Source organism: Phalacrocorax aristotelis, chromosome 8 (assembly GCF_949628215.1).
Source record: "Phalacrocorax aristotelis chromosome 8, bGulAri2.1, whole genome shotgun sequence".
NCBI classification, from domain to species: domain Eukaryota; kingdom Metazoa; phylum Chordata; class Aves; order Suliformes; family Phalacrocoracidae; genus Phalacrocorax; species Phalacrocorax aristotelis.
Genome location: NC_134283.1, coordinates 20538880 through 20564214, shown reverse-complemented (window position 1 = coordinate 20564214; position 25335 = coordinate 20538880). Strand labels below are relative to the sequence as shown.

Below are 25335 nucleotides of genomic sequence, written 5' to 3'. Positions count from 1 at the left end.
TCTTGCAAAAGGAGAGAGACAGGTGCCTCTGTCAGACACTCTTTCTAGGACTAATTATTTTGATTACAGGCAGGAACATTTTCCATTAAGACTGCATTACATTGCAACCTAAAGGAAAACTGAATTCTCCAAATCTTTTTGAACTGATAGCAAATATTCTATATGCTATAGGTAACTTCAGTCAGTACGTACCGATTCAATGCTCTGTCTGTGAGCAAACACAGAGAAACTTAACGTTCTTGAGGAACGATAAAAAAAAGCACCATGTACTGACGTTTTATTCCAGCAGCACTTACCTGAATTCATGGAATGGGTCTTTCCATGTGTTCTGCCTTTCATCTCAGAGGATATTGTATCTATATCCATGTTTTGCCATCATATATTTGCTAAAAGGAGAGATAACTGAATATGGTATATTCTGGTGAGTATCTTCCTTCTTTTGATAACACGAAAACTAAATCCACCTTTTTGGTACTACTCAGAAGCCCTGACTTAAAATGCTCTTGGTGGGTCTCAAACCACTGTTCGAGTGATATGTGTGAAAAGAAGAAAATTTTCGCATGTTTGTCTTTGAAAATTCTGTACGTGGATAACAGTGATATTGCTAAAGGGTAAGATGCAGATAGATACTTTTTAATGCATAGCAGCAGTTTAATACAAAACATTCAGGCTTTTGTGGTCTTTTGTTTTTTCTTTTTTTTAATTTAAGATTCTTAAAGGCCAATGGGCTTTAAATTGTGGAGCCAGATGCCTGCTATGTAAATGAATGTAGACGGAGAACAGATGCTTAAATGTATATGTTCCAAGTCTTAAGTACCTGGAAGATACAGTGTTCTGCTGTACCTGTTGTGGCTTCTTTTCAAATGATACATTTATGTTTGAAAGTAGTTTTCCATACTTGGTTTTTCAGTGGAAAAATTTGAAGGTTAGCTTGTGAAAAGTGTGATGAATTTTGGCAAACATTAAAAAGAAACTAAGTGTTCTTGTATTTTAGGGCTTTTTCTTCAACAGATATTTCCAGAGTTCAGACCACTTTCAATTACTTGTGGCTTTTATGATTTCCAGACAAACAGTAGTAATTGTTCATCTGTTGCTTAGCCATTGGTATTTTATGTTTTGGTTTTTTGTCAGCTGATGGGTATTTTTTGTGGATGGATGGTGGGTGTATTAAAACCTTAAGTGGGGAAACCTATTTTTGAAATTGAAATTCAGCTAGAAGCATAACTGCACCGTTGAAAACTGTGACCTGAATCTGTCTGTGCATGGAACAGGTCAGTGACAATGTCTAGTAGCTCTGTCTTCTGCTAAATCTTCAGTTCGGCAAATCAGGACTTTGAGTGCTGAATTTGCCCTTTTCCTTGTCTGCATTTGGAGAGCAGTTCATAGTGTTTGTATATCACAATTGAATGTGTCAAATGAATAGAAATTTTGCCACAAGGTGAAAACTATATTCTTCTGCTGCAACCTCCTGTCATCATCAGTTACTGTTATTACATTGGTCACCTCTTTGATTTCTTTAGAAGATGTTGTCCAAATGAGATCGGGTTCAATATCTTATAAAGGAGCCAAGGAATTATTTTGAATTGTTCTTGGAATCACGCATGTGGTAATGCTAGTTTTATACTCACTCATTCCTTTAGGGGACAAAAGAGGTGGTAACTTACTGTATTTGGACAATATTATGTCTCTGGAGCAATAACTAATCTTTTTTCTTTTTTTCCTCCCACCCTCATACTATTTTTTTCATTTTCTGCTGCTGCCCAAGGATTTATTGCACGATGTTTCTGCTCGTTTATAAAGTGAGCCCCTAATAATTGTCAGTGGTTCGGGCATGGTTTTAATCTCTGTATAACTAATTGATGTTGGTATTCAGTGGGCTTCAATGTTGGTATTCTGGGAACCAGATTGGAGATACTGAGATTGAAGGGTGATTTTTGTCTTTGTATGTCCTTGTCTGCAAGGAACAGGTTTTAAGTTTTAGTTCTTGCTTTATTCTCTTCTATTTTCTTCCTTCAGTCTTCATGGGGTCTGTATATTGCATGTATACACATGTTGCTACTTAAGTGAAAGCACCTTTCGTACCAGACCTGCCTCTTAAGAGACAGACTTTGCTTATCGTGGGCTTCAACAAGCTGGTCTCAACATCAGTACATGCTTCTAATAACAAATAATGAAAATCTGCAGATCAGCATTTTAATTTTCAATTAATTTGATGAGGACTAGCATCTTGTTTAGTGGTTCAACAGCTTGATTTATTCTTGTCATCTTGCTTTCTTCTTTTTTCTTTGTTCAAAATTCCTTCCAACTTGCATGTGTTTAATATATTTTGCATTAAACAATTTTGAAAAACCTGTGAAGAATTTTAATAGTAAATGCCGGATATGGTAATTTTGCCCAACACCCTTCTGTATAATATTGTAGTGTACTGTAATCCTCAAAAGAGCTAATACTAGTACTCTGACTCAGTAAGGAATTTGTGTTAAACTGCTTTTTAGTTGTATTATAATGCAACAGAGCTATTGATTTGACTCCAGTCATATACTGGATACATAGCTAAAGTATACTTAAAACAACAACAAAACCCAAACTAACCAAAAACACAATAACAAAAAACCCCATCATGCAATTCAGATAGGTCAATGGGATGACAGTAGTTGCTCTGACAGGTGCTAAAACACAGCTGCTAGGCAGATGCTGGTCTTTGGGTGTTATGTTGAAGTAAGGCATCTATGGATGTTTACAGGAAGCTTCTGTTATATTTTGAAAAATGTGATTGTGAAGAGACCCTTCTAGAATTAAGATAAATAATTTACACTTCAGAACTTGCTGGGAAAAATTTGAGGAAGAAGTGGTGCAAAGATAGTAATTACATGCAACAGACTTTTCAGTGTTACTTTAGGCTATCACTCTGACAGTTGCAGAAGCAGTGAGAGAAGTCAAGTGAATAAGGAAGGAACAGGTGTTGGTTGATGTTGGGTGATGGATTTATGTGAAGTTGTTTGTGCATATCAGAACAAAATTTTTCACTAAAAAGTATTTTTCTTTATTTACTGGCTAAATCCTCTGGATTCTTCTCTTTAGCCACTAAATGAATCAATAAGAAACATTTCTAGTCTCCAAGTAATGACCTAACTTTTTTTTTTGCTTAAGAGAATATAGAATTATTGCTTACATTGACAGAGTTCTCTGACAAGAACTGCTAGGTTTACATACAAGTGGATGCAGTTTAACTGTGCCCATGGTCTTAGCTGACCAAAAGCTAGTTCACAACTCTTGCCTTAGCTAGGATTCAGCATGCATTTAGTAGTAGCTGCCCAGTTTCTTGGCAGTTGGCATGAATGTAAAGTCAACTCATGTCTGCCTGAAAAAGACCATGTGGATTAGTTCTTAGAAGCAGACTTTCTATTTAGGTGTATGTTTCATTCATGAGTAGTAAAAAAATAAACTGGGACTGCAGTCACCATCTAAGCTTTATTTGAAGCCTCCTCAATTTGCTGAAAAAGGCTAGGATGGAAATGTAGGGCCTTTTTTGCGTACATGTTTTTATGTAGGAGAAGCTTAAAATAAATACTATTCTTTAAACCTGTACTGGGAGTAGGTGCCTTTTATCTGCAGCTAAGATCTTTTGCAGTATATTAATCCTCTAAGTCTTCAGAGACCCAGAATTCAAGGCTTACTGTCAGTGGGGAGGGATGGAGAGAGGAGGAGGGTGGCTTGTGCTTAAAACAGTAATAAGGAAGCGAAGGAAAATGGATGAGTGGCTAATTCCAAGGGCATTAACAGTATATTTTTTTCTTGTATCAGGACAGTGGACTTCATTGTTACTGACTTTTTAGCGATTAAGGTTTTTTTCTCTGAAACGCATGTTTGAACAAAGAAGTATTCTCTATTTCCTATGGGTTGCTTTTGAAATCTGACCCTTTGTAGTCTGAGAGGGATACCCCATCCTCTGTGTGCCAATTCTAGGCATAGCACCTTCTGACTTGGGAAGGGAAAGAGGATGTGGTAGAAGAAGAATTCCCACTTATTGGTATTTGAACTCACCTGGCAATATAGATGTTATCGTATGCTCACCCCCATGCACTCGGAATAGAGTATGCTGTTTGTTTTGGTTTGTTCCTAAATTTATTTTCCACTTGGAAATGTGCCTGTGTGGAGAAAGCATCCGTGAGACTGGATCTAGTAAATTAGTGGTTACTGGTGTTGCCTGTTGCCTCCCATGCTTGAAGCAAGAGACTAAGTGGCACCACCTTCAAGCTGTATTTTTGGGATAAGGCATTACATATTTCACTAGCTGTTCCACTGTTCCACAGGGCATTCAGGTGGTTACCAGTGCTTGTATCGACACTCTTAAGGTACAACTGATACCCTAAACTGGCTTTGCCACAAAAGTATATTTCTTCTGACTCTTGTGTCAAAGGTTACAGATACCTGATCATTAAATCAGATTTTATGTTCTATGTTCCAGTCTATATCTAGACTTTTTTCCAAAGTCCAGGAAATTGGACATTGATTTCTTCTGTTTGGGGACTGGTCTGTGACAGTTTATTGGTAGTTTAGGCTAGAATTGCAGCTGCAATCCTGAAGAGGCCATTTTGCCTATGATGTTTTCCTTTCCAGGTGGGAACTATTTTCAACTTCTAATTCCCCTTGTTTTTTTCCCAGTTGGGGCATGTCTAAATATACTTTCCGATTTTAATTGGGGGTTTTTTTAATGGATTTTTTTCCCCTAGATTGCATTGCATATGCTGTTTTAGACTAATCTTTGAATGTCCACTGTAGGAACTGCTAAAATGAAATGGAAATCAATGCCTTACTGGTTAGTGACCTGGTTAATTCTGTGCACAGTCTGTGAGGGGACAAGGACAGTCCTGTATTCCTGAAAGAAATGAAGTAGCTTGAAGAAGGAAAAAAAAGTACAAAGAGAGAATGTAGTATACTATCTCTTTATTAATCAATCTGTCTCTGATTCCTATCATCTTAAAGTTTTACACTGCAATAAGAAGAGCAGGTTGTCTGGGAGATGCTACCATACTGGAGGTAATTTTAGGTCAGAAATGGTCATCTCCTTTAGGAGAGAGGATTTAGTATTATTTAATATACGTCTGCCACTTATTATATAGTCTATTGTAGTATGTTATTAAATGTTATAAAAAGTGTTAATACACATGAGTTGAAATATCTCTGCCACTTCAAATATTAATACCTAGAAAGGTATTTACCTTACGCTTGTTAGGTAAACTGCTGATTCTGTAAAGAAGCAACACATCCTTCAGGAAACATAATTTTGCTATTATTAACAGACATGTCTTAAGCTATGTCACACTGTCACAGGGGAGATGACAACAGGAAACACCATTCGTACTATTCAATGTATCTCTTCCAGTCATCTGTGATGTATTTCCCCCCAGTATATATGCATATTCTTCCTGCCATCTTGTACCCTGCTATAGACCTAATCATTGACCCCAAAATCTTGTTTAGTAACCACTTGCAAAGGTTCTGTTTTGCTTCCTTTTCCTAGGTTAGGTTCTAAATGCAAATCTTATGCCATACCTAGCTTCCATACTTAGTTTCCATCTTCCTTGATCCTCACTCCTACCTCTCATCACTGGAAGAAGTCACTATAGCACCAGAGTGCATGCTGAGAACCATATCTTGATGTCCTTAACTCTGACTTTTCTAATGGAGCTCTTAATTTAACAATAGTATTCTCTGCAATCTTCCGTACTAGACTAAGCTAGACTTCCTAATGGCTACCTCAAGGGGAAAAGAGAAATTGCTTTATTGTCTGAATGTGTTTCTGCATTCTCTTTCAGTCATTCGTGGAAATAGGTTTCCCCTGTTCATCATCTATGAGCATGTGAGAGTATCCAGTTTAGTAGGGTGAAGTGAAGGAAAACTTTGATAGAGATTGAATTTCATAGATTAAGTAATGGTTTAAAAATCAAGATCTGCTACTGTGTTCTTCCAGTAGAGCACTGTATTTTAATGATACTGTTGACATACTAAGAGTAAGTGGAAACCCCTGGGTGAGGAAAAATTGCAGAATCTTTTAGGTTGGAAGTACAGTCCAAGCCCCCAAGGGAGTAGGGGAGAAGAAAGCAACTCTGAGGAAAGAAGCTGTATTTCAGTTCAGAAGAGCAATGAAGGTAGGAATGAGATGATAGTGGGATAAGAGGAGGGTAGCGGAGGTACTGACTGTGAGGCCTGCTTTTAATTTTACTTTACTTAAATTTAGGGGGAACTATTGCAGTATTTGGTAATTTGTCACTAGTTACTTGTGAGTTAAGGGTAGCCTTTGAAAATACAACGTGAAATTTCATATTGTCTCTGTATTATACTGTCTCAGGTCTCGATACCATTTATACAGGAAACAAACTGCTAGAATCCAGCTCAGTGAACCTGCAACTGGTTATACCAGGGATTTAAATCACTAGGTGGTATTTTTCAAATCTAAATGGAAGCAGAATTTGGCCTACTGCATTGGAGGGGAAGCTAGCAAAACTGTATTTCCATTTTGAGCAATGAGTTTATAGATTCACCCTTGGCTTTATACTGTTCATCCTGTGTGATTGGATGTTTTTGTTCTTATGGATTTCTGAAATGCAGACAGAATGAGAAGTGTTCATGATCATGTACTTCCTCAGGCAAGTTAGGGTAGTTTCCATTTCATTCACAGAGAATAAGAATTGCCCCACTTTATTTCCTAGCTTGGTATGCTGTATTTTTTCTGAAATCTAAGTTTGAAGAATTTACTGTTCTGCAACTTCTGTTTTAATTAACTGCAGTCTTCTACGTATCTTTCTTGTGATTAGAAATAGCTTCTATTGCTAGGAATTTTGGTTTGGGGTTTTTTTTCCCCCCTTCCCTTTCTTTATCCCTCTTTTTCTTTCTTCAGGCCTAGGCCTAAACTCTGACAACTTTGACATTTCTGTGCAGGGTAGATTTTCCTCTTCCATGTTTTCCTCATTGTTTATGCATTTCAGGTGTAACCTTTTAAACACTGTCCCTCACAGGAGACTATAGACCTTTTCCTACTGTACATCTACTGATAATCTAAAGTATGTACTATCTTGAGACATTCCTTCCAAAGAGTAAACATATTTTGTAGATGTGTTTCAAGGGCAGGTCTGGGAACTGATAAATCTAATATTTGCACGGTCTGGTTGCCCTGGCAAGGACTATCTAGAAAATACTACTTATATTTGTCTTTTACTTAATGGCATGAGTCTAGATGTGAAGGCGGATAGAATTCAGTAGTAAAGGTTCTGGGAGGTTCTGTTCTTTTACATTCTTTGGGCTCTTGGTTATTGTTCTCTGTGGAAGGTGTTTAGTGTGGTGGGGTTTTTTTTCTGTTCAACTTCACTTTGGATGGATACCATGTGTCCTGTATGCCCAAATATAATACCTTTTTCTCCCCAAGCTGGCAGGAGACTTTTTGTATTCTAGGAATATTGAAGGGAGGCAGCATAGTATGTCTACATTGTGTGCATTTGGCAGTCCTCTAAAATGTTAGTACAAAACAGCCATTTTGGGGGAGACAGGAAGCTCTTCTTGCCACTGAAAGAATATTCTATAACTTGGGTTATGCTAAACATTTTGTCTTCTGGATTACAGGAGCCACTCCTGTAGTATTTGTAGCATGTGCAAGTATGCTCAGTCCCTTTCCAGGATATGTAAGTTTGGAAAGATCATGAGATAAATACGAAACAATACTTAATATTCCTCAAGATCTATTTACTCACTATAGATTTCATATTGGTACTAGGCCCTCCAATAGTATGCATGATTACTGTTCAGATTCAGGATCTCAAATATTTCTTAGATCTGATCCACATGTGGAGTTTTTATTCTAATTTATTGCTGTGACTGTACTGTACAGTCACTATTTTTATTTCAATATTCTTCTACTACAAACCTATCATGATGCAGTCACACTGTATAGTTTATTTTTCCTATATGGAAATATAATATACTAGTATAAATGCTATTTTATCTTCTAAGTGCATTCATGCTGGGACATTGTTTCGCTTTAACTACACTGGTGTAGTCTATGTAAGTTTCTCACGTGCAGCTGAAGCGTTTATCACTCAACCCTGGAGAAGCAGCAGTTTATTTCCATGACTCCATAAAGGATCTGAATCAGATCTGTGTGTTTCTTCTAATCCCCAACTTCACTATGCATGCTTGGAAGATGCTCATCTGTCCCAGTGAGTCATTAATGGAAGCATGAGTATGCAAACTTAAGAGTTTTGTTACCTGATGCTGCTGTCTCATGAGTAGAAGGAAAAAATGAGCACTTCATGGTCTAAACTATTTCCTTTCCTTAATAAGGAAAAGTTCAAATACACAGTTTAGAATATTCCCTGCATGCTTTTACTTTAAATCTATTTCTACAACTGCTAATTCAGTTGGGGCATTTTTTAGGCAAGATTAAAAAAAAAATTAGTATTTGTCAAATTCACTGTCTCCTGCCAGTTGTTATAGTCGATGCTCTTAATTACGGTTGCAAATGATTGTCTGTGTGGCTTGCTGTACCAGAACTGTTCGTCTCTTGCTGATTATCATATATCACACTTGTACTGTAGTACGCACCTGATGACTACAATGGCCTTATTCAGCTGAGCGATCAAGCAAGGAGTGTGTTACAAGCACCGAAAGAGTGGGTCTGTTTGTAACTCTTTATAACTTCTGAAGAAGGTAAGATGTGACTGGTAGAAACTGGGTCTCCAGTGGTGAATGGGAAGGGAAAGAAGGGCTTGGTGATGCAGAGGTTTTTGCCTTTGGCTTTTTCCGCTTCGTAACTTGCATTGGGATCCTTGCTTTAACCTTTCTGCTTTTGCCCTATTAAAAAAATCAACTAACCTAAAGAAATAGGCCAGTTGTGATCTGTAGTTGATGGGATAGCAGTGGTGGAGGTAGTGTGATTGCTTGATTCTGCTCAGATGGTGTGTTAAACTTCCAGAAGGGTTTATTAGTGTTTTTCTCATGTGAAGTTTTCCATCCAATATTTTATTTTCAGCATAGCAGGAGGTGATGATTATTTTTTTCTTGATACAGCTACAAAGTGCACATAAATGTACGTGCAAAAAACCTGAAACCTCTAGCTTTCTTTCCCGTATCACATAGCTGTCTAGAGATTAATTTGTCTGTTTCTTGGTATTCCTAATGCAATGTGAACTATTACTTTTTTCTTTTTTTTTCATTAAAGAGGAGCTTTCTTTAGTATAGTGGCTTTCTCATGCAACTAAATTTCCTAATGGTAAACTTTCCTGTGTTTTTTTGGCACTAACACATAATTTCTGAAGAGATTTTGTTGTGGCCTATGTGGAGTTCATGATTTCCCAATACTACTGTATTCTGTTCAAAATGCTACTGACTGTTTTACTACTTTTTTTTCTATTTATAAAAACTCACACAAAACTTTCAATACAAAAAATGGCTATTAAGTACTGTGCCTTGATAGAAGTACCTTTATAGATAAAGCTACCTTCACATAATCACCATCAACTCAGTTGTTTTCAAATTAGTGCATTTCTCATGATACTGTTAGATCTGCTAAGGAGAAGATAGATTACAGGCTGCGTGGTCTGATGGTCACCAGAAGAATATCCATTATTATTCTGAGCATTTCCATATTTATGTGACCTTGGACAATCTGTTCGGCTCTCTTGTTTTACCCAGATTAACTGGAAAGCTGGATCAGCAATAGGATTCTGCCATGTATAAGACAGAAGCAGTCTTCTCCATGAATTATTTTCTAGTCAGACTGCATTATTGTTTCATACAGATACAACTATTTTTAGAAGGAAACATCCAGAAAAAAAGATTTGTATGGATTTGAATCTATATTTTAAAACATATATGTACCTAAAGAAAGGCTATTTCTATCTATAAATCTATATAAATAAGAACCTAAAATTAGTGTGTCTTAAAGTCGAAGTGAAGGGGTTTACTTAGCCCTTTTAATTATGTTGCTTGCAGAATGTGTAGACTTCTCTGCTAACTTCCTATGCAACTTTTGTAACATGAATTTCCAGAACCTCAGCCTGGTATTACACCAAGGCTGCTATTTAACCTACTTTTTAAAGCTCTCCTCTGTACTCAGAGGTCTAACTGTGATCAAAGTGTTTTCAGCTGAATCTGAACTGCAATATTAAACTTACATTCAGGACTGATGTGCTAAATGACTTGATCCCATATGGATTAACAGCAAAGAGCTGGTTTAGAGCAGATGATCTTTTAGCTCAGATTTGCAACTCAACCCAAACTGTGTACAACTTTCTCTTCAACCACAGTGTTATTCTGAAATAAACCATGATTACTTCCAAACATGAACTAGGCCTCAGACATAATGTTTTGTCTTCTGAAGTTCCTTATGCATGCTATTTCTTGACTAACCTTAGTTCTGTGAGAAGAAATGATATGAAGTCTTTACCAACTATCTTATACATGCTTTTAGTTTCTAAAGTGTACTGTTGATTATATCTTAAGACTTCTAAGTGTTTGGGTGAGTGAAGCTCTGGCATGTACTTCCTTTATTTTTGTATGTTTGAATGTAAAGCTGATCAGAAACTGCGGCTGGAAATAACGGAGAAGACTGATATTTCTTGCAGTATACGAGGCATGCATAAATTCTACAAAAAGTTAAACTCTTAAATATTTTTTAACCTTTTATAAAATCATGAGGACATACGTTACATAAACTTAAACTGAATTGGGTTAATACTCATAAAACTGGTTGGTTTTCCAGCAAGGACCATATATTTTCTCTGGCACTGATTTCTCCAACAAATTAATCTTGTATGCTGAGCTTTTGATCCTTCAATGTTTGGTTTTGAAACTCCACTGAGATCCATTTCTGTCCAACAAATAGAGCTTCCAAACTTAGCTTGGAAGGACTTGAAGCATGTTGTGAGAAAAGGCTGGGGTACCATAGGACAGAGAGATATGTCTGCTGTAAACTCAGCATTTTGAAACTGCATTTTAAGAGTTCAGGAGGGCAAATGCACTCCCAAGTAAATCAGCTCCAAACTCTAAATAATCTTGCTATCCTGCTTTATTCTTAGCGTTCTTAAAATGACAGTAAAGGTTTCTTTAATTCAATTGGACTGCACCAAATTTTACTTTGTTTTACTGAACAATCTTTCTTGCACTCTGTACCTGTGTTAAGTTCAGCTCATCCTCCCAACACAGAACTCTCAGACAGCTCTATCATTTTTTTTTTTTTTTTTAAGCTGTGTGTGTGAGTATTCACATGCCTTATAGCCTTTCTCACTTGGCCAGTAGTGCAAGAATTATTCACTCAATGCCTGGACCGTCTTGCTCCATTTACCCTTTATTAACATCTAAGCCTGTCTTCTCTTGTCAACCTTTAATCTGAATTACTTCTGGAATTATGGAGTAGAATTATGTCTGCACCATTCTGCTCAGCACAACAGCAGAATAAGAGCTGCTGCTGTTCTCCGAGCCAACCTTTTAATCTTCGGACCCATGCCTTTGCTATTCTCGCATCCAGAATCTTTTCACCACAGACACAGGAGTGGAATGAACCAGATGCACAGCATTAAAACCTGCATTTCCAGGTGTGGCCTGTGGTCTTAATTTTTCTTCTTTTGTTTTCTTTTACCACTGCAGCTCCATGCAGATTCCATCCTCGTGCTTTACAACTTTAGTGGCCAGCCCAGCGGAGAGGCATTGGTGACTTTTCCAAGCCTGGATCTAGCTAAGAAAGCAGTGGCTGAGAAAAATGGACAGCTCCTGGGAAGCCGCTATGTAGAATTGTACCTGGTCTAACTAAACACTCTCTGCTGGATGGGGAAAGAATGTCGCACTAAACACCGTGCCTTTTGCAAAATAAGATGTCTTCCCTTGCCACCCAAGCAGCAGCAAATGTGCCTTTTCAGCATACTGTTGGAATGTTTCAGCTTACTGTTTCAGCATAGTGTTGGAATGCAGAGTGGTAAATGTCCTGTATTTAATTTGAAAAATGGCGTATCCTAAGCCAAAGGTAAAATAAAACAAAAAAATTATGCAGTTAATTTACTTAATTTCTAATGTACTTGTTTAAAAATAGGCAAACTCTCTCCTGACATTTAGTTAATCCTGAAGACAATCTAATAGCACTTCAGCTATCGCAGCCATGGAAGAAACCTGTTCAGTAGCATTTGAAGTGGAAAGCGAAGCTTGAGTCATTCAGATTCTTCTGTGTTTAGTTTTTTAAGAGTTAACACTTGGTAAAGTGTCTGAGTTTTTGTAGAGTTTAAATGTCTTTAGAAAGGTCTCTTGGAATGCATAGATTTCCCAGTTCAAAGCATAGATCATATTGATTTTGTTGTTGTTGTTTTGTTCTTGACTGGAAAATACCAGGATGCTGTTGTGCCTTCTCATGGTTTCATTATACATTGTTTTGCAAAAGCCATATTTGCCTTTCTTACCAATGTACTGCTGCCAAAGTGTAAAGCAAAAGAAATTAAACCAATGGCAACACAAGGAAAATCCTCTCTGCCCCCAGCCCCAGACTCTTAATCACTACAGGACAAAAATGGCACATAAACCTGAGTACTAATAAGTTATATTTTTTTATTTAAGCATAATAGCTTTCAGATACTGTATTAAAGATTTTGCTCTAGTTTATGTGCATGCAATTTGTTTACATCTTTAAACTACTTTATTTGTATATTATGAAACAACAAGATACGTTGCAATCTAAATCCTCTAGTGCATGCTTTTTTCTTTTTCCCTGTGTGTGTATATACATAAGCTAGAAGTACTTTTATGTCATGTAGCATGTGTTTAAAAAAAGACATCTGCTGTAGAAGCACTAAATGACCTTGTTTTTACTGTGCCTTACTTCAGAACCATTCCAAGTGCAATACCAGCAGAGCAAAATGTAATGAATCCCATTGTGACATGTTCATGGATGCCTGAATTGATCTTTTTTGTTAGTGTACAATTTGAGTTGTACTTCAAAGAACTGAATGATGTATGCTTCTTTATATTACAACAAATAAAAGAGATGCTTACAATGTGTATTAGCTTTTGAAAGTAACTTATGCTTTGTTTTAATGTATTTTCATGGGGTGTCATTCTCTGATAAATAACCTTTTTAGTAATTTTTCTTTCTTCTAGATTTAAACAGGCATATGTACCTTGCAAGAGTGGTGTGGTGGGGTTTTTCCCTTTTTTTTTTTTCCTTTTTGCATGTGCTGGCAATCCAGAAATATGCATGATATATATTTCTCTTGTAGTGGAACACTTTTATAGGCAACATGATGTAACTGTTTACGTACACAGTTCTTTCCTTCTGGTGCCAGAGGAATCAAAGTATTGAACTTGAAATCTGTTCAAGTTTGGATTTAATTGGCCTAATAGGTCGCTCCCTTTTTTGTGCAGCGCAAAATGCTACATTTATGTCATGATGGAGCCAGATAACCTTTCTGTAGTAAAAATGGAGGAGGGGGAAATAATGAAGTAATGTTTAATTCTCTCTAGTCAGAAGCATCCCATGCTAGATGCCATTTCATAATTAGAGCCTCTCAGTTGAAGTTTTATCACAATCAGGTGGGACTGGAGAGGAAGAATTTTCATTATTTTAAAGTGGGACTGTTTAAAGTAATCTGTTCCTAAGATGTGTCTTGAAGTCTACCAAAAATTCTTACTTTTAAAGTAATACTAGAGAGGACTGCACCATTATAATTAAGGGACTCACTGTGCCTTTGAGGAGAATGCTGCACCGTTTTACCCTTTCCTGTGGTAAAAATGAGGCAGGCCCAGGTCAGAGTGCTTTACTGGGGCAGCAGCAGGTTTCCAGAGGAGCCTGAGGGAGCTCCGCAGGTGGCTGAGGCCTGCAGGACCTGTCCTCCCACAGCATCGGGGTACCTTGGCCTCCCTCTACCTCCTGAGACCCAACCTCTGACTGCAAACAGCTTTATCCCCAGCCCTGGCACCACCAGGCCGTGTCTGCTCCTGGCATTTGAAGTTCTGTTGCAACAGGTGAAGGAACAAATCCCATTAATTGTCAGGCCCGTGGGTGGGTTGCTGTGGGGTTTATGTGGCTCAGCTGTGAGGGGCAGCCTGCCCTGAGGCCAGGAGGAGGGGTTGCTGTGAGGCAGAAGTATTTTGAATATTGGAGACTTCAGGTGTGGCAGGTAGTTTCTGGACGTTAAGGTGTGCTTACAAATCACACCTTAGGTGGGTTCCTGGAAGCTGTGTGCACCAGAAAGGATGTCAATTCGGAGCTGCTTACCTCCTGTTTGGCAGCAGAGGCTGTATAGCTGATGGGCTGCCTTTCAAACTCAAGAGTTCTCTTTCACAAATGGAATGTGAATGCTTGCATCACACCTCTTTGAATGATGGCTTACATCACTGGAGAAGGCTGGTAACTTGTGGTAAGGCATAAAGGTTTGGTTTTTTTTCCTCTTTGATGTATGCGTTTATTTATTGCAATTGAATTTTTAGACCGTGCTGTGCTGTGGAAGCCTTATCAAAGGGATTGCTGTCTTTATATGTATGTGGTTTAATGGAATAAGAAAAATAAATATAGAAAGCATTAGGCTTTTATTGTTTCACTGAAGAAATGAAGTTTGGGAAAGAACAGTGATGTGGCTGTTACTGTTGTTGAAGAACACTCATCAGCCACGAAACTTGTTTCTCAAAAAGAAGCTTATTCTGTGCTCACAATCAGTAAAATGCTTCACCTGCACTTGTGTTGCTGTATTATATAATTGAAGAACAGAATTAGCGTTGTTTGTATTTCATCTCATAGTTTCATGCTTCTGATGGTGCTAGTTTGGAGATGATACCTTTAATCATGTATTTCGGCTCTAATTCTCTTGATACTGATAGATTTACCTAGAAATTTTTTATATGTTGGTCATCCATGGGTTGTTCCTCCCCAGTTTAGAGAGAAGATAGCTTATTCTTACTACTTTGTTTGAGATAAGGTGAGAGTGAGGAGTTTGAAATGGCCATTCTCTTTTTCAATAGTTGCAGCTGTGCTTTCAGATCAGGTGTTCTGTGTTGGGATTTCTTCATCTGCAGAGTAGACTTGCACTAGACAGTCTAGTGGGTTTTGCTAGTTTATATGAATTAAGATATTTTCAACAAAATTTATTGATGAAACTCAATTACTGATTTTTTTAAAGAAAAAAAAGCCTTTCAACACCTTCCTTTTTAAAATAGTATTTGTTTCATTTCAGTTAGTTAAAACTAATCACAAGGCTCGCTGTTTAACCAGTTGCATCCTGTTTTGTATAGATCTGTGTTTGACAAAGTCCATGGTAATGAGTTTTAAGTCTACAACTTACAGTATCTTCTAAAACATGATGAGATCTCAAGATAACCTGAAATGCTCTAAAGCATAAAACTCTCCTGATCTGTGCCAAGGTTTGCCTGTAGTCAATTCAAAAATTTGCCTTTTTAAATCCACTTATTATATGGGTTTTTAAACAGCAAACACAAAACAAACCAGAGGCCTCCTGAATTATTTTTTCTTTTTATATAATTAGGGGAGGTCCACTATATTATTGAACTGGATATGCAGTTGGAAATGTAAATATTCAAATAAAGATAATGGTATATTAATCTAGACCTGCCAGTTGCCATTCCTTATACTAGTGTGTTGTTATACTCCTTTCTTATTTTATTTTATATATTTGATGATTCTTTTTAAAATCTAGCTATTTGCTGTTGTTTTCTGTGTGCTTGCTGATAATAAAAAGTAGAGTTTAAATAAAATGCTTTCCATTCTGTAAATATTATTAAAGTACTGTTCAAATTCTGGCTATTTAATGTTAGCTGTGTCTTTGAAAGAATGTGTTTTGCTGTAGTTTTTTTGTTTGGGTTTTTTTTTTGTGTTTTTTTTTTTTTTTAAATAATCTTTACATAGTGGCAGGAGTAGGAGCTTTTGGATTTGTCAGGAGCATCAGTGGATTTTTATTTCGGTATTGTAATTCTGTTAAACTTTTGGTTTGGCATTTACTGCCTACACTAATCTCTGCTACCAGTAGATGTCCCCTTTCGATCACTGTTTGCAAGCGGTGTGCTTGCAGTACAAACGTCTGAAGGCCTGTGAGTTTTGTTGTTAGCAGCTGCAGTGGAAGCTTCTGACTACTAATGCCAGTGAATAATGACATCCATTAACCTTAAAATCGGAGGTCACTATGCTTCCATTAAACAGTTGATTTAAAAAAAAAAAAAGTTCTTTTTTTTTTTTGTATTTTCAATGTCTTCCATGTAGAATGATGTGTTCGTTGATACTTGATAGGGTTATTTTGAAATGTACAAATTTATTTCAAATTGTGAAAATTACAGTAGTATCTGACTTTATTCAGTTGGAATAAAAATTGCTCTACAACAAGAAATCCTTAAAATATCTGACAGAAATCCAGTGGAAGAGGAGTGCTTTAAGTGTGACCCAAATGTAAACGTAATGCTTTAGAACATAAGAAACTGTGGGACCAAGAAATGAAAGCAAAATGACTCTTTAGTCTTCTAGCTGTAAGAAAGAAAAAAAATATATATCCATAGCATAAAGTTAAGGGTTTACAACCAATTAAATTTCACAGCAAAAAAATAATTGCAGCTTAAGTTGTCCATGCATTTGGTTGCGATGGCGCTCTGCTCCCAGTTGGTAGATCTGAGCATGGTGTTTATGCTTTGCCGATTGATTTACGTGCTCTTGGCCTTGTGGCTGGTTCTTGGTTTCCTTGTGCGGTATAATGGCCTCAATATTGACAGGGTTTCTCTTTGAGAGGTGGTGACTTTCTCAAGCTGCTTGCTCAGCTTCTCATTGCTGGGGGTTTAAACTACTCCTGGCAGAGAGCAAATTTACTGTTCTTGCTGGTTTGAATCCTGTTCCCACCCAACTCCAGATCCACGGCTGCTGGATATCCTGGCACGGTAGCCAGCTATACAGGGATGCCAATACTTGCCCTCTTCCTGATGGTGCCTTTGCAGAGCAGGCTGTGCATATGCTCAGAGGGAGCCAGAGCTCAGAGTGAGGAAAACCAGACTTGACACTTACTTTGCCCCTCCATCTAAGGCCCATGTCTGATGTTCTGAATTGCCCCATATGTGTTAATTGCCCCTTGTAAAGAAAAAGCTGATGATGTAGGCTTGGTTTCATTTTCAGCCTTTCCCCCACCCCTCAGGTCATTTCCCTTGGTCGTGTTGAACACTATGAATTGACAATCTTCTGAAATTCTTTTTGTAGAGTATCTCATGCATGTTAATCAGATTACAGTGCATACGTAGTATGGAAAGAGGTATCATAAAAAAGGGGAGGGTTTTCTAATGTTTAGTGTTAGATCTTCTTGTTGCTCTAGCACTTGCCACGTTTTAGGACTGCCTCATTTGTTCCAGAGAGAATTCTGTGGAGTTAGGAATGATTGAGGGGGCAGAGTTTGTATACTAATAGTTCCGCTATTTAAAAAATTAAACAAACACTCTGTCTCATAACCCTTAACCTTCAAACACGTGAGTTGTCTTTGAAGATTTTTGTTGCTTTGAAGCATTCCCTGTATTGAGTGTCATGACATTTCCCACACAGTTCAAGAATAAGTGAGGTATTTTTAACTCCTTTAAAATGTGAATGTAGCAATAGATCTATAAGGAAAAGATCATTAGCTCTCAAAGTGAGGAGCTGATAAAATAAACTTGTGTTTAATTAAAAAAAATACAATAAGCTCATTTTCAACATGTTTTTAAGAGAAAGCATGTAAAACCCTAATTTTTGATGTTAGAAATTCTAGTTTTAAAATGCTGGGGTGTTTTTCCTTTCCTTTTTTTCTTTTCCTTCTTCCTGTAAGTGTAATGAGTATTTATTTTACTCAGACATCTGACCCTGCACTGAGAATGTTGAGGTAGCAGAATGTACAAAGGAAAGGTCAGAAACAAGGGAGTGTTTAGAGAAAAGTTAGCAAGGTTTGAGCCAATATGATAAAAAAATTTAGACTTCTGAGAATGCAACCCGCCTTGTGTCAAAAGCCTGTGAACTTTCAACAGGGCCTTTTACTGCTTGTAGACCTTCAAGGACATTCTTCCCTTGTTGAGCAATAAGTAAAAATGTGAACAACATCATGTTGTGTTGCTTTTATTTTGGGAAAGCGGCTTTTACAATAGACCTGATAAGCATACAATTGTTTTGGTTTATATCAATCTCTTGTGCTGGTCCCTACCTTCTGGCTTGGCTGTTACAGCATTGTAGCTTTTGAAAGTTCTGTTGTTGTGGCTGTTTGGTTTTTTTGGTTAATTGTCACCTGTTACCAGCACTTAATTTTCTGCTTGCTAGAGGTGGGAGAAAAGCTAATGTGCTACTGTCTTGGAAGTGACCCTTTTAAAGTAACTTAGGATGCTGGAAGTTCATGCAAATGTAGCTTTTTAAAATATATATCCATGTCCAAAAACCTTCAAATTCTTTACTCTGGGTGCTTTCAAACGGATAAGACTAAAGTATGCAAGACCAAAATGAAGGAAACATCGTTATATTTCTTCCTGCCATCGTCCACAAGAACAGAATAGCGGTGGAAGGAAGCCACATCAGAATAACTGAGGAGAGGAAGAGTGAAATGTATGATGGTATTTTGGGGAGGGGGAAACTTACAGAAATTTTCTTCTAGAAGCTCTGAAAAGCTGTGAATAGGTTTGTTGGAAAAATCTCTCTGATATGTGCAATGTAGTATCAGTAGAATTTAGCTTTCTTTGCTGCATTGAAAGATAGCACTTATGGGCTCATCAAGAAGAGTAAGATCTTTTCTTGCCATTTTGTCTACTATTTTGTTGTTAGAGATCTGTCTTTATAGGTCCAGGTGTGTACTGCCTTCATCGTGGATGGCAGATACACAGAGACCTGCTGTGGGAGGAAAGTAAAGGTGTGCTGCAACAGAACAGCAGAAAAGCAGGCAAGGAACAAGTGCTTCCTCATCTCTAGTCAAGGCATGAGAGATTAAGTGAGGAAAGGACAGTTTGAGTCTCATCTTGAGTGTAACTTTTGTTGCTACAACTTAATCCAATGAATTCTTATTTAAACATGCTCTGAAAATAAGGATCTTGTTCCTGCTGTGTCTGTCTTTTGTTTGATGCAATGCAGTCCTTGCGCAATCATGAATTTTACTGTGAAAATCCACGCAAACTACACTGAATATTAGCTGCAGTAATAGCATTAATTTAAAATGTCTTTGAAAAGGTAAGGACTTCCTTTTTTGAAAATCAATGCAGAAACTTAAAAATACGATCAATTTTGCTTTTTACTGACACTGAAGTAATCTATGCCTGAGGAATATAAGGTGTAAGATCACTTACCATGCTGTATGTTTTGTGTGTGGTATTTACCTCTTAAATCCTTCTAAAATGACTTGCCAGAAGTCAAATACATTGTATTCCTGATGGGATCTGGAGTGTGGGTTAGGTGATGATCTGCAGGCCATAAGTAGATATGTCCTAAACAAGCAGTAAAAAATTGGAATTATACATGTTAGTGCTCCTGTGAATAACAGACAGTTTCTCTCACTTGTGGGGAGGAAAAGACTTATAAGGATGGCAGCTTCCATTTTTTTCCAATGAAATGTGACTTCTGCTTGTCTCCGAAATTTAAGCTTTTTGCTCAGTTAAAAGGTATTTGTGACTGAGAGATAACAGCATGTCAGTGTTTTTTATTAGAGTAACCTGAACTTACTTTGTAAGAAGCAAGTCCCCAGAAAATAAAGGATTCTGAATTTCAGAATTTTCAGGTTGTGGGGACAGTTTTGGAGCTGGTCTGGGAAAGAAAGTGAATTTTAATGCCCTGGGCCTTAGCGCTGATGATGGCATCAAAGAGAGTCAGTGCACTAACAACAGAGGAAACTGAATGCAGTGAAGGCAATGTTTTGGGGTTGGTGTCCTCCCGCCATTCTGTTCACTGGCACCAGGACATCATCCAATTGTGTTTTTGTTGGTGTTTGTTTGGGTTTTTTTTGTTTTTTATGTTTGGGTTGTTGGGTTTTTGTGTGTGTGGTTTATTTTTTTGGGGGGGTGGGAGGCATGTTGTTTGGGGGTTTTTTGTGTGTGTTTTATTTGTTTGTTTTTTAAAATGTAGCCACTCTGAGGAAACAGCACAGTGATGATTTAGTGTAGTAACTTGCAACTAAAGTGGGCCTGAAGACCTTCCAACTACAGGGCAAGTTCAGTTTTGGATATTGTGGCTTTCAGAGGGTTTGTAATGACTAGACTATTTTGGCTAGTAGCATAGAGATTAACATTGCCCTTCTAAGGATTATGATTTTCTGACCTGTTTTGAACAGGAAAAGCAGGTTGGAAATATGCTGAGGAGGCAGCCTGCAGTATTAGCCAATGCTGTGGATAGGATGGGATGAGCTGGAGGCAGAGAGTATTACTGCTGGTGAACTGTTCTTGGGATAATTCTGGATGGACCAGAGAAGGAGCAGTGAAGGTGGGGGAAAAAAAAAAACCAACAATCAAAGCTCTTTGTAGATTTAACTAAACAAGTTGAGAGCTGGGTAGCTCTGGAACTGCCAGCAACACAGCCTCAGCAGCACTGAGTGCAGTTATGTGAAAAAGCTGGACAAGTAGGGCTGCAGTTAACAGCCCAGAGGTCTTTCTGCTCATGTTGCTAGTCTCACAAAATCACAACTGATTATAAAATGATGGACTCTAAATTTCTTGAAACTATTAAGATAAAAAGCAGGAGAAAGGTTGCTGGTTACAATTGCAGTTTGTTCATTGCACATCTGTCTTTGAGCATAAATGGAGGTTTAGCCTCTAGATGTAGAATAGAAAATTGGATTTGAAATTGGAACAAAGAGCCAAGGTGCAGCTTTTCTTATGCCAGCACCTCAGTTTTCATCCCTGCAGAACAAGGCCTATTTAGCAAGAGGGAATATATAATATTTGTATTGATGTCACTGTAAAAAACACATAACTTTGAGGTGCAATTATGGAACTGGTAATGAAGCAGATACCCTTGGATCTTCGAACCCTTGAATTTGTAGCTCTGGCATTTGAGTCAGAAATTCTTCAGAAAAGCTATTACTGATTCAATTAGTAACTTCTGAATTCTATTTAGCAAGCACAGTATGTCTCCAGAAATTCTTCTCATTCCTATGTATTGTAAACAATTTCAGAAATATTCAGTTTCATATTAGCTATAGGCGTAAAATTTGTGAAGTATACAGGAAAAATATGGTTGCTGTTTAACAGACTATGCCACTAAAAATTGAACTCCACAAACTCTTTGTGTAAGAGGGCTTGCATTTTTTCTTGAATGCTCAAAACCACTGCCCTCCCTGCCCTCACTTGAATGTTTTTCTCTATTGTTCAGAGTACCCATGGAAAATAAGACTCCGTGGTTTATAATTCATTTTTATTTTTTACCCACATAAACCATAGGGGGTTTTGTGAATTTTCATATTAAAAACACTCCATCCTTAGTCCCCCAAATCAACAGCGGACCACTGATACCCAAGAGATCAGTTTTTCAGTACCTTTCTTGATGCAAGTAGCACACAGCGCTTTGCAGACCCATGTTGTTGAAGTAGTAGTGTGAGTGAGTAGGCATGCTGTGCAGGATGGTAACTAGTATGGCAGTCTGCTTCACTGGAAGATACAATGTTGGAGAGAATACCACTTATCCCCTCTCCTCTCTTAAATAGGTTCTGCTATTGTGCTTTAGAAATTATATAAAGTTTCATGCTTGCTGCCCTTCAATCACTCCAAATTTCATAGATTTACAACAAGATGTTTTTCATGAATGACAAATAAAATCTAAGATCTGAAACTCAACCATCACTGCTTCTTCACCAATGGCAAGGTTTGCAAATAGGTGACCATGTATAATATGGAAAATAATCCAAAATATTGCCTTTCATTGTGGTGGCTTTGCAGTGCTAAAAGGAGTGAAGCATGGTAGGTTTGTTTGGGTTTTTGAATATGAAAAACAAAGTGGCAATGTATACCAAGGGTGATATAATAATATTAGTGTGAAAGGAAGGCTTTTGTCTGACCTTTCGATGCTCATGAGTAACTCCTCAAATTCTGTTTCCAGAATGCCTTGTGGCACAGCCTAGACTGTGTTTCAGATCTAAGGGTCTTTTCTCTGGCCTGTTCTTTGTATATTCCCTCTTCCAAATGTACACCACTTCTGCATGGTGGACACTTTGCAACCTCTTCATAGCAGGGATTTAGATTGAGTTCTCTTGTGTGATTTCCTGGAACCTTTCTCTGACTGGATTGCACAAGTAGTCTCGGCCAGCAATCTGCCCAAAGCAACAGCCATCGCTGTCCCGGTATCCTCTGATATTCCCTTCATTTGTGAAAGGAACTCATCTAGTTTTGGCTACATTTGGGTATATTTGAAGCATGATGTTAACATTTAGTTTAAAATTATCTTTGTTTATATACTTTATTTTCACATAGTATTTCAACACTGAATAAGATCGGTCGGTAGTATGATTTTTTTTTTTAATCCCCTCTTTTCCCACAATTGTTCATCCTGTCATTTAGAGCACAAAGAAATAACCTTTTATTTTTTTAAAAAAAGTTATTTTTCCAGTTGAATGCAGTAAATGCAGTCCATTTCAGGCCAGTAGTCAAACCACACATATAGCCTTTTGATTCAAATGTATTAAAGTATTGAAGATAATGTTCTCTTGATAATGCTTCATGATGGGAAAGCATTCCTCTGTCTTAAAAAGTGGCTCTGCATTTATCTCACTGCAGTGTTTCCTAAAAGATTGCTAATGTGCGGCTTTATAAATAAGCCTTTCTGCACTGGTGTAAGAGTAATTTAATGGACACTTCTGGGAGGACATGCTGATGGGAAGATATTTATAGGAAGTATCAAGGGGTGTCTGACAAACTGAGGTGCATGTCTTGGCTTTTAAGTCAGAGCTCAGAGCAGAGAGGAGGGCGTTGATGCTGGTGAATATAGAGTTTGCTGCTGTGCAGTGTGAGCACACTTTGTGCCTACTGTTCCCAGCCCACCCACCATGTTCTGAGAAAAGCTCAGCTCTTCAACTGTTGTAAACACTGCTCCAGCTGTGTGAGGCCAGTGGAGTGGCTACAGTAGTTGCTGGAAGGCCAACCAAGGCCAGCCTTCATTATGCAGTCTTTTTAGAGAAAATTTAAAAATGTTCCCAACACTGAGTAAACAGATTTCCTTTTAACCCTACTGTAGCAGGAAGCCCTTTTCCTAAAGGACAAGTCTTTTAACTTGTGGAATGGCTTCTCTTCTGAAAAGTCCTTGTGGAATCATCAGTCTTACCTCCCCAAGCCTATGAATCCAGTCCCATTGGCCAAGTATCTTGTCTCTTACAGAGGGAGATTTCTCCATGCCAAATTCTGCAATATTGTTTAGACAAATAAGGCTGTAGAGGGGTTGTTTTTCCCCACTTAATTTTGAGACATGCACTGTGGTAAATTTTGGGATACCAGGAATCTGTTCTGTAAGATTTAATGCTGCCTTTTATAAATACACCTTCATCTGTCCTCCTCTTTAATTGTGTGTTTTGTGAAAACAACCAGTTCTGTAATACTATCTTTCAGGTAGTACCTTTTGTGACGGGGGAGACTGAAGACTCTTAGCAGTTGTTTAGCATGGCTGGTGTTTGAGGCAATTGTTTCATGTGGTTTGGATGGTCTGTACTGTTGTAGGAACAAGAGAGGGACACTGAATTAACTATTTGTATATAAATTATAGATTACTTTTAAATTAATGAAACTGAGAAGAGAAGCATGTGCTAAAAGTTCCTAGGATTCATCAACCACCATCTGTTACTTAAATGATTTTGATGTTGGGGCATAAATAAGGCACTAGGTGAACCACAGTATCCTTCAGTAATAGCAGAATTTTGGAGCTGAAAAGGAATACTGTAAATATGAAATAATAGGAACAGAAAGGAGTGAGATAACACAAACAGCCCTAGCCAAAGAGCTGGCAGGAGGCATTACTGCCATTGCAGATGTACGTCACAGATAAGACAAGCACTTGACTAGCAGTATCCTGTCCCCCTCCCCCCATGTTTGCTGCTTAGCAGCTTACTTTCTTCATGAGTACAGTGAGAGCTGGGGACCTGTTTTGAGTGCATCATCTGAACCTGTCTAATCATGGCTTTTGAACTGGGGCTCCTAACTAGGAAGATCTGTATCACTAGGCCCTTCTCTTCTCCTCCCAAGTGGAATCTATTATGGATTCCCTAAGTGGCATGGAGGGCAATTATCCTTCCATCAGCACCCTAAATTTCCTCTGGTTTGGGACTGACTTTAAATGGTAAATCTCTCTGGGAGTGGGGAGGGAAATCATTGATAAAGCTGTGAATAGTGAAAAGTTTGAGTTATGGGAAAGATCAGTGATTGATATGTGGTATGTTGCGAAATACTGAGACTAAAAAGTGCATATCATAACTGAAAGACTCTAAAATGCTTTACATACATGACCTGAAATGTGAACCAAAATGTGTACCAAGATCTGGGAACTGGGAATCACAGTACTTAACAGAGGTTTTATGTTATCTCTGTGGGACATAGTGGAAAATAACTTGATGGAATTCAAATGATGATTGCTTAAGAAAAGATTTACCTTAGTGACCTGCACAAGCTCAGACAATTATGTAGTACCTACTTGAAACTCATCTGTATTTCAGCTAGCTATGATATTTATTTCTTGACTTCCTATGATTAATATTAACTACTTGCTGCATTCCAGCTGAGTGGAGGTTGTCTTCTTGGCCACTAACATGGATTTTTGGCATTTAACTATCTCGTAATAGAAAGTGAGTTAAAACCAAAATTATAGCACAAATTGTCTGTGATACAGTGATACTGAAAAATTAGTATGCCCTAAGACATGTTTGTCTATTTTACCAATGCTTAATCAATGCTGTGATGTTCTGCCCCCTGTGAGCCTTGGGTTTCAAGCATGTACCCAAAAACTGATTGCCCAGCAGAATGCCTCCAGTATGGCCAACACTTACCAGAAGTTATTTCTGCTTGTCTGGCAAGTGTGCTGCCAGCTCTTCCCCGAGCCGTGCCTTTGGAGTTGGGAGCCTGCTCTGTTACTCTTTCAACTGAGTCGGTGAAGTACTGGGTAGCTGGGTCATTTGCTAAAGTGTCTTGACCTCTCAGTTTAAAGATTCGCCAGGTGTTAGGGTAAGGAATGCCTTGCTGTTACCCAGATTACTTTAACTAGCATGATTTAAGTGTGATTTAGATTGTGAATACAGCATTCAGTTGTATTGCTCAGAGCAAGCAGGTTTGTCGTTGGGGTGTGTTTTGTTGTTTTTTTTTTTTTTTTTTAAGTAAAAGACATAGGTGTAGAAATAAATAAACAACCCATCCTGT

At 37.9% G+C, this 25335-nt stretch overlaps 1 protein-coding gene across 9 annotated transcripts in view; it reads left to right on the top strand.

The window, feature by feature from the left end:
- ESRP2 (epithelial splicing regulatory protein 2) overlaps positions 1 to 13035 on the top strand; it is a 48937-nt gene extending 35902 nt beyond the window's left edge. For 8 of the 9 annotated variants that reach the window (XM_075101665.1, XM_075101666.1, XM_075101671.1 and 5 more), the window contains 2 exons: positions 8592 to 8703; positions 11641 to 13035. In XM_075101665.1, the coding sequence (XP_074957766.1) occupies positions 8592 to 8681 (90 nt within the window). In that variant the 3' untranslated portion in view covers positions 8682 to 8703; positions 11641 to 13035. The remainder of the gene's footprint in view (positions 1 to 8591; positions 8704 to 11640) is intronic. The other variant, XM_075101672.1, reaches the window with a different exon arrangement.
- Positions 13036 to 25335: the final 12300 nt, after the last annotated feature.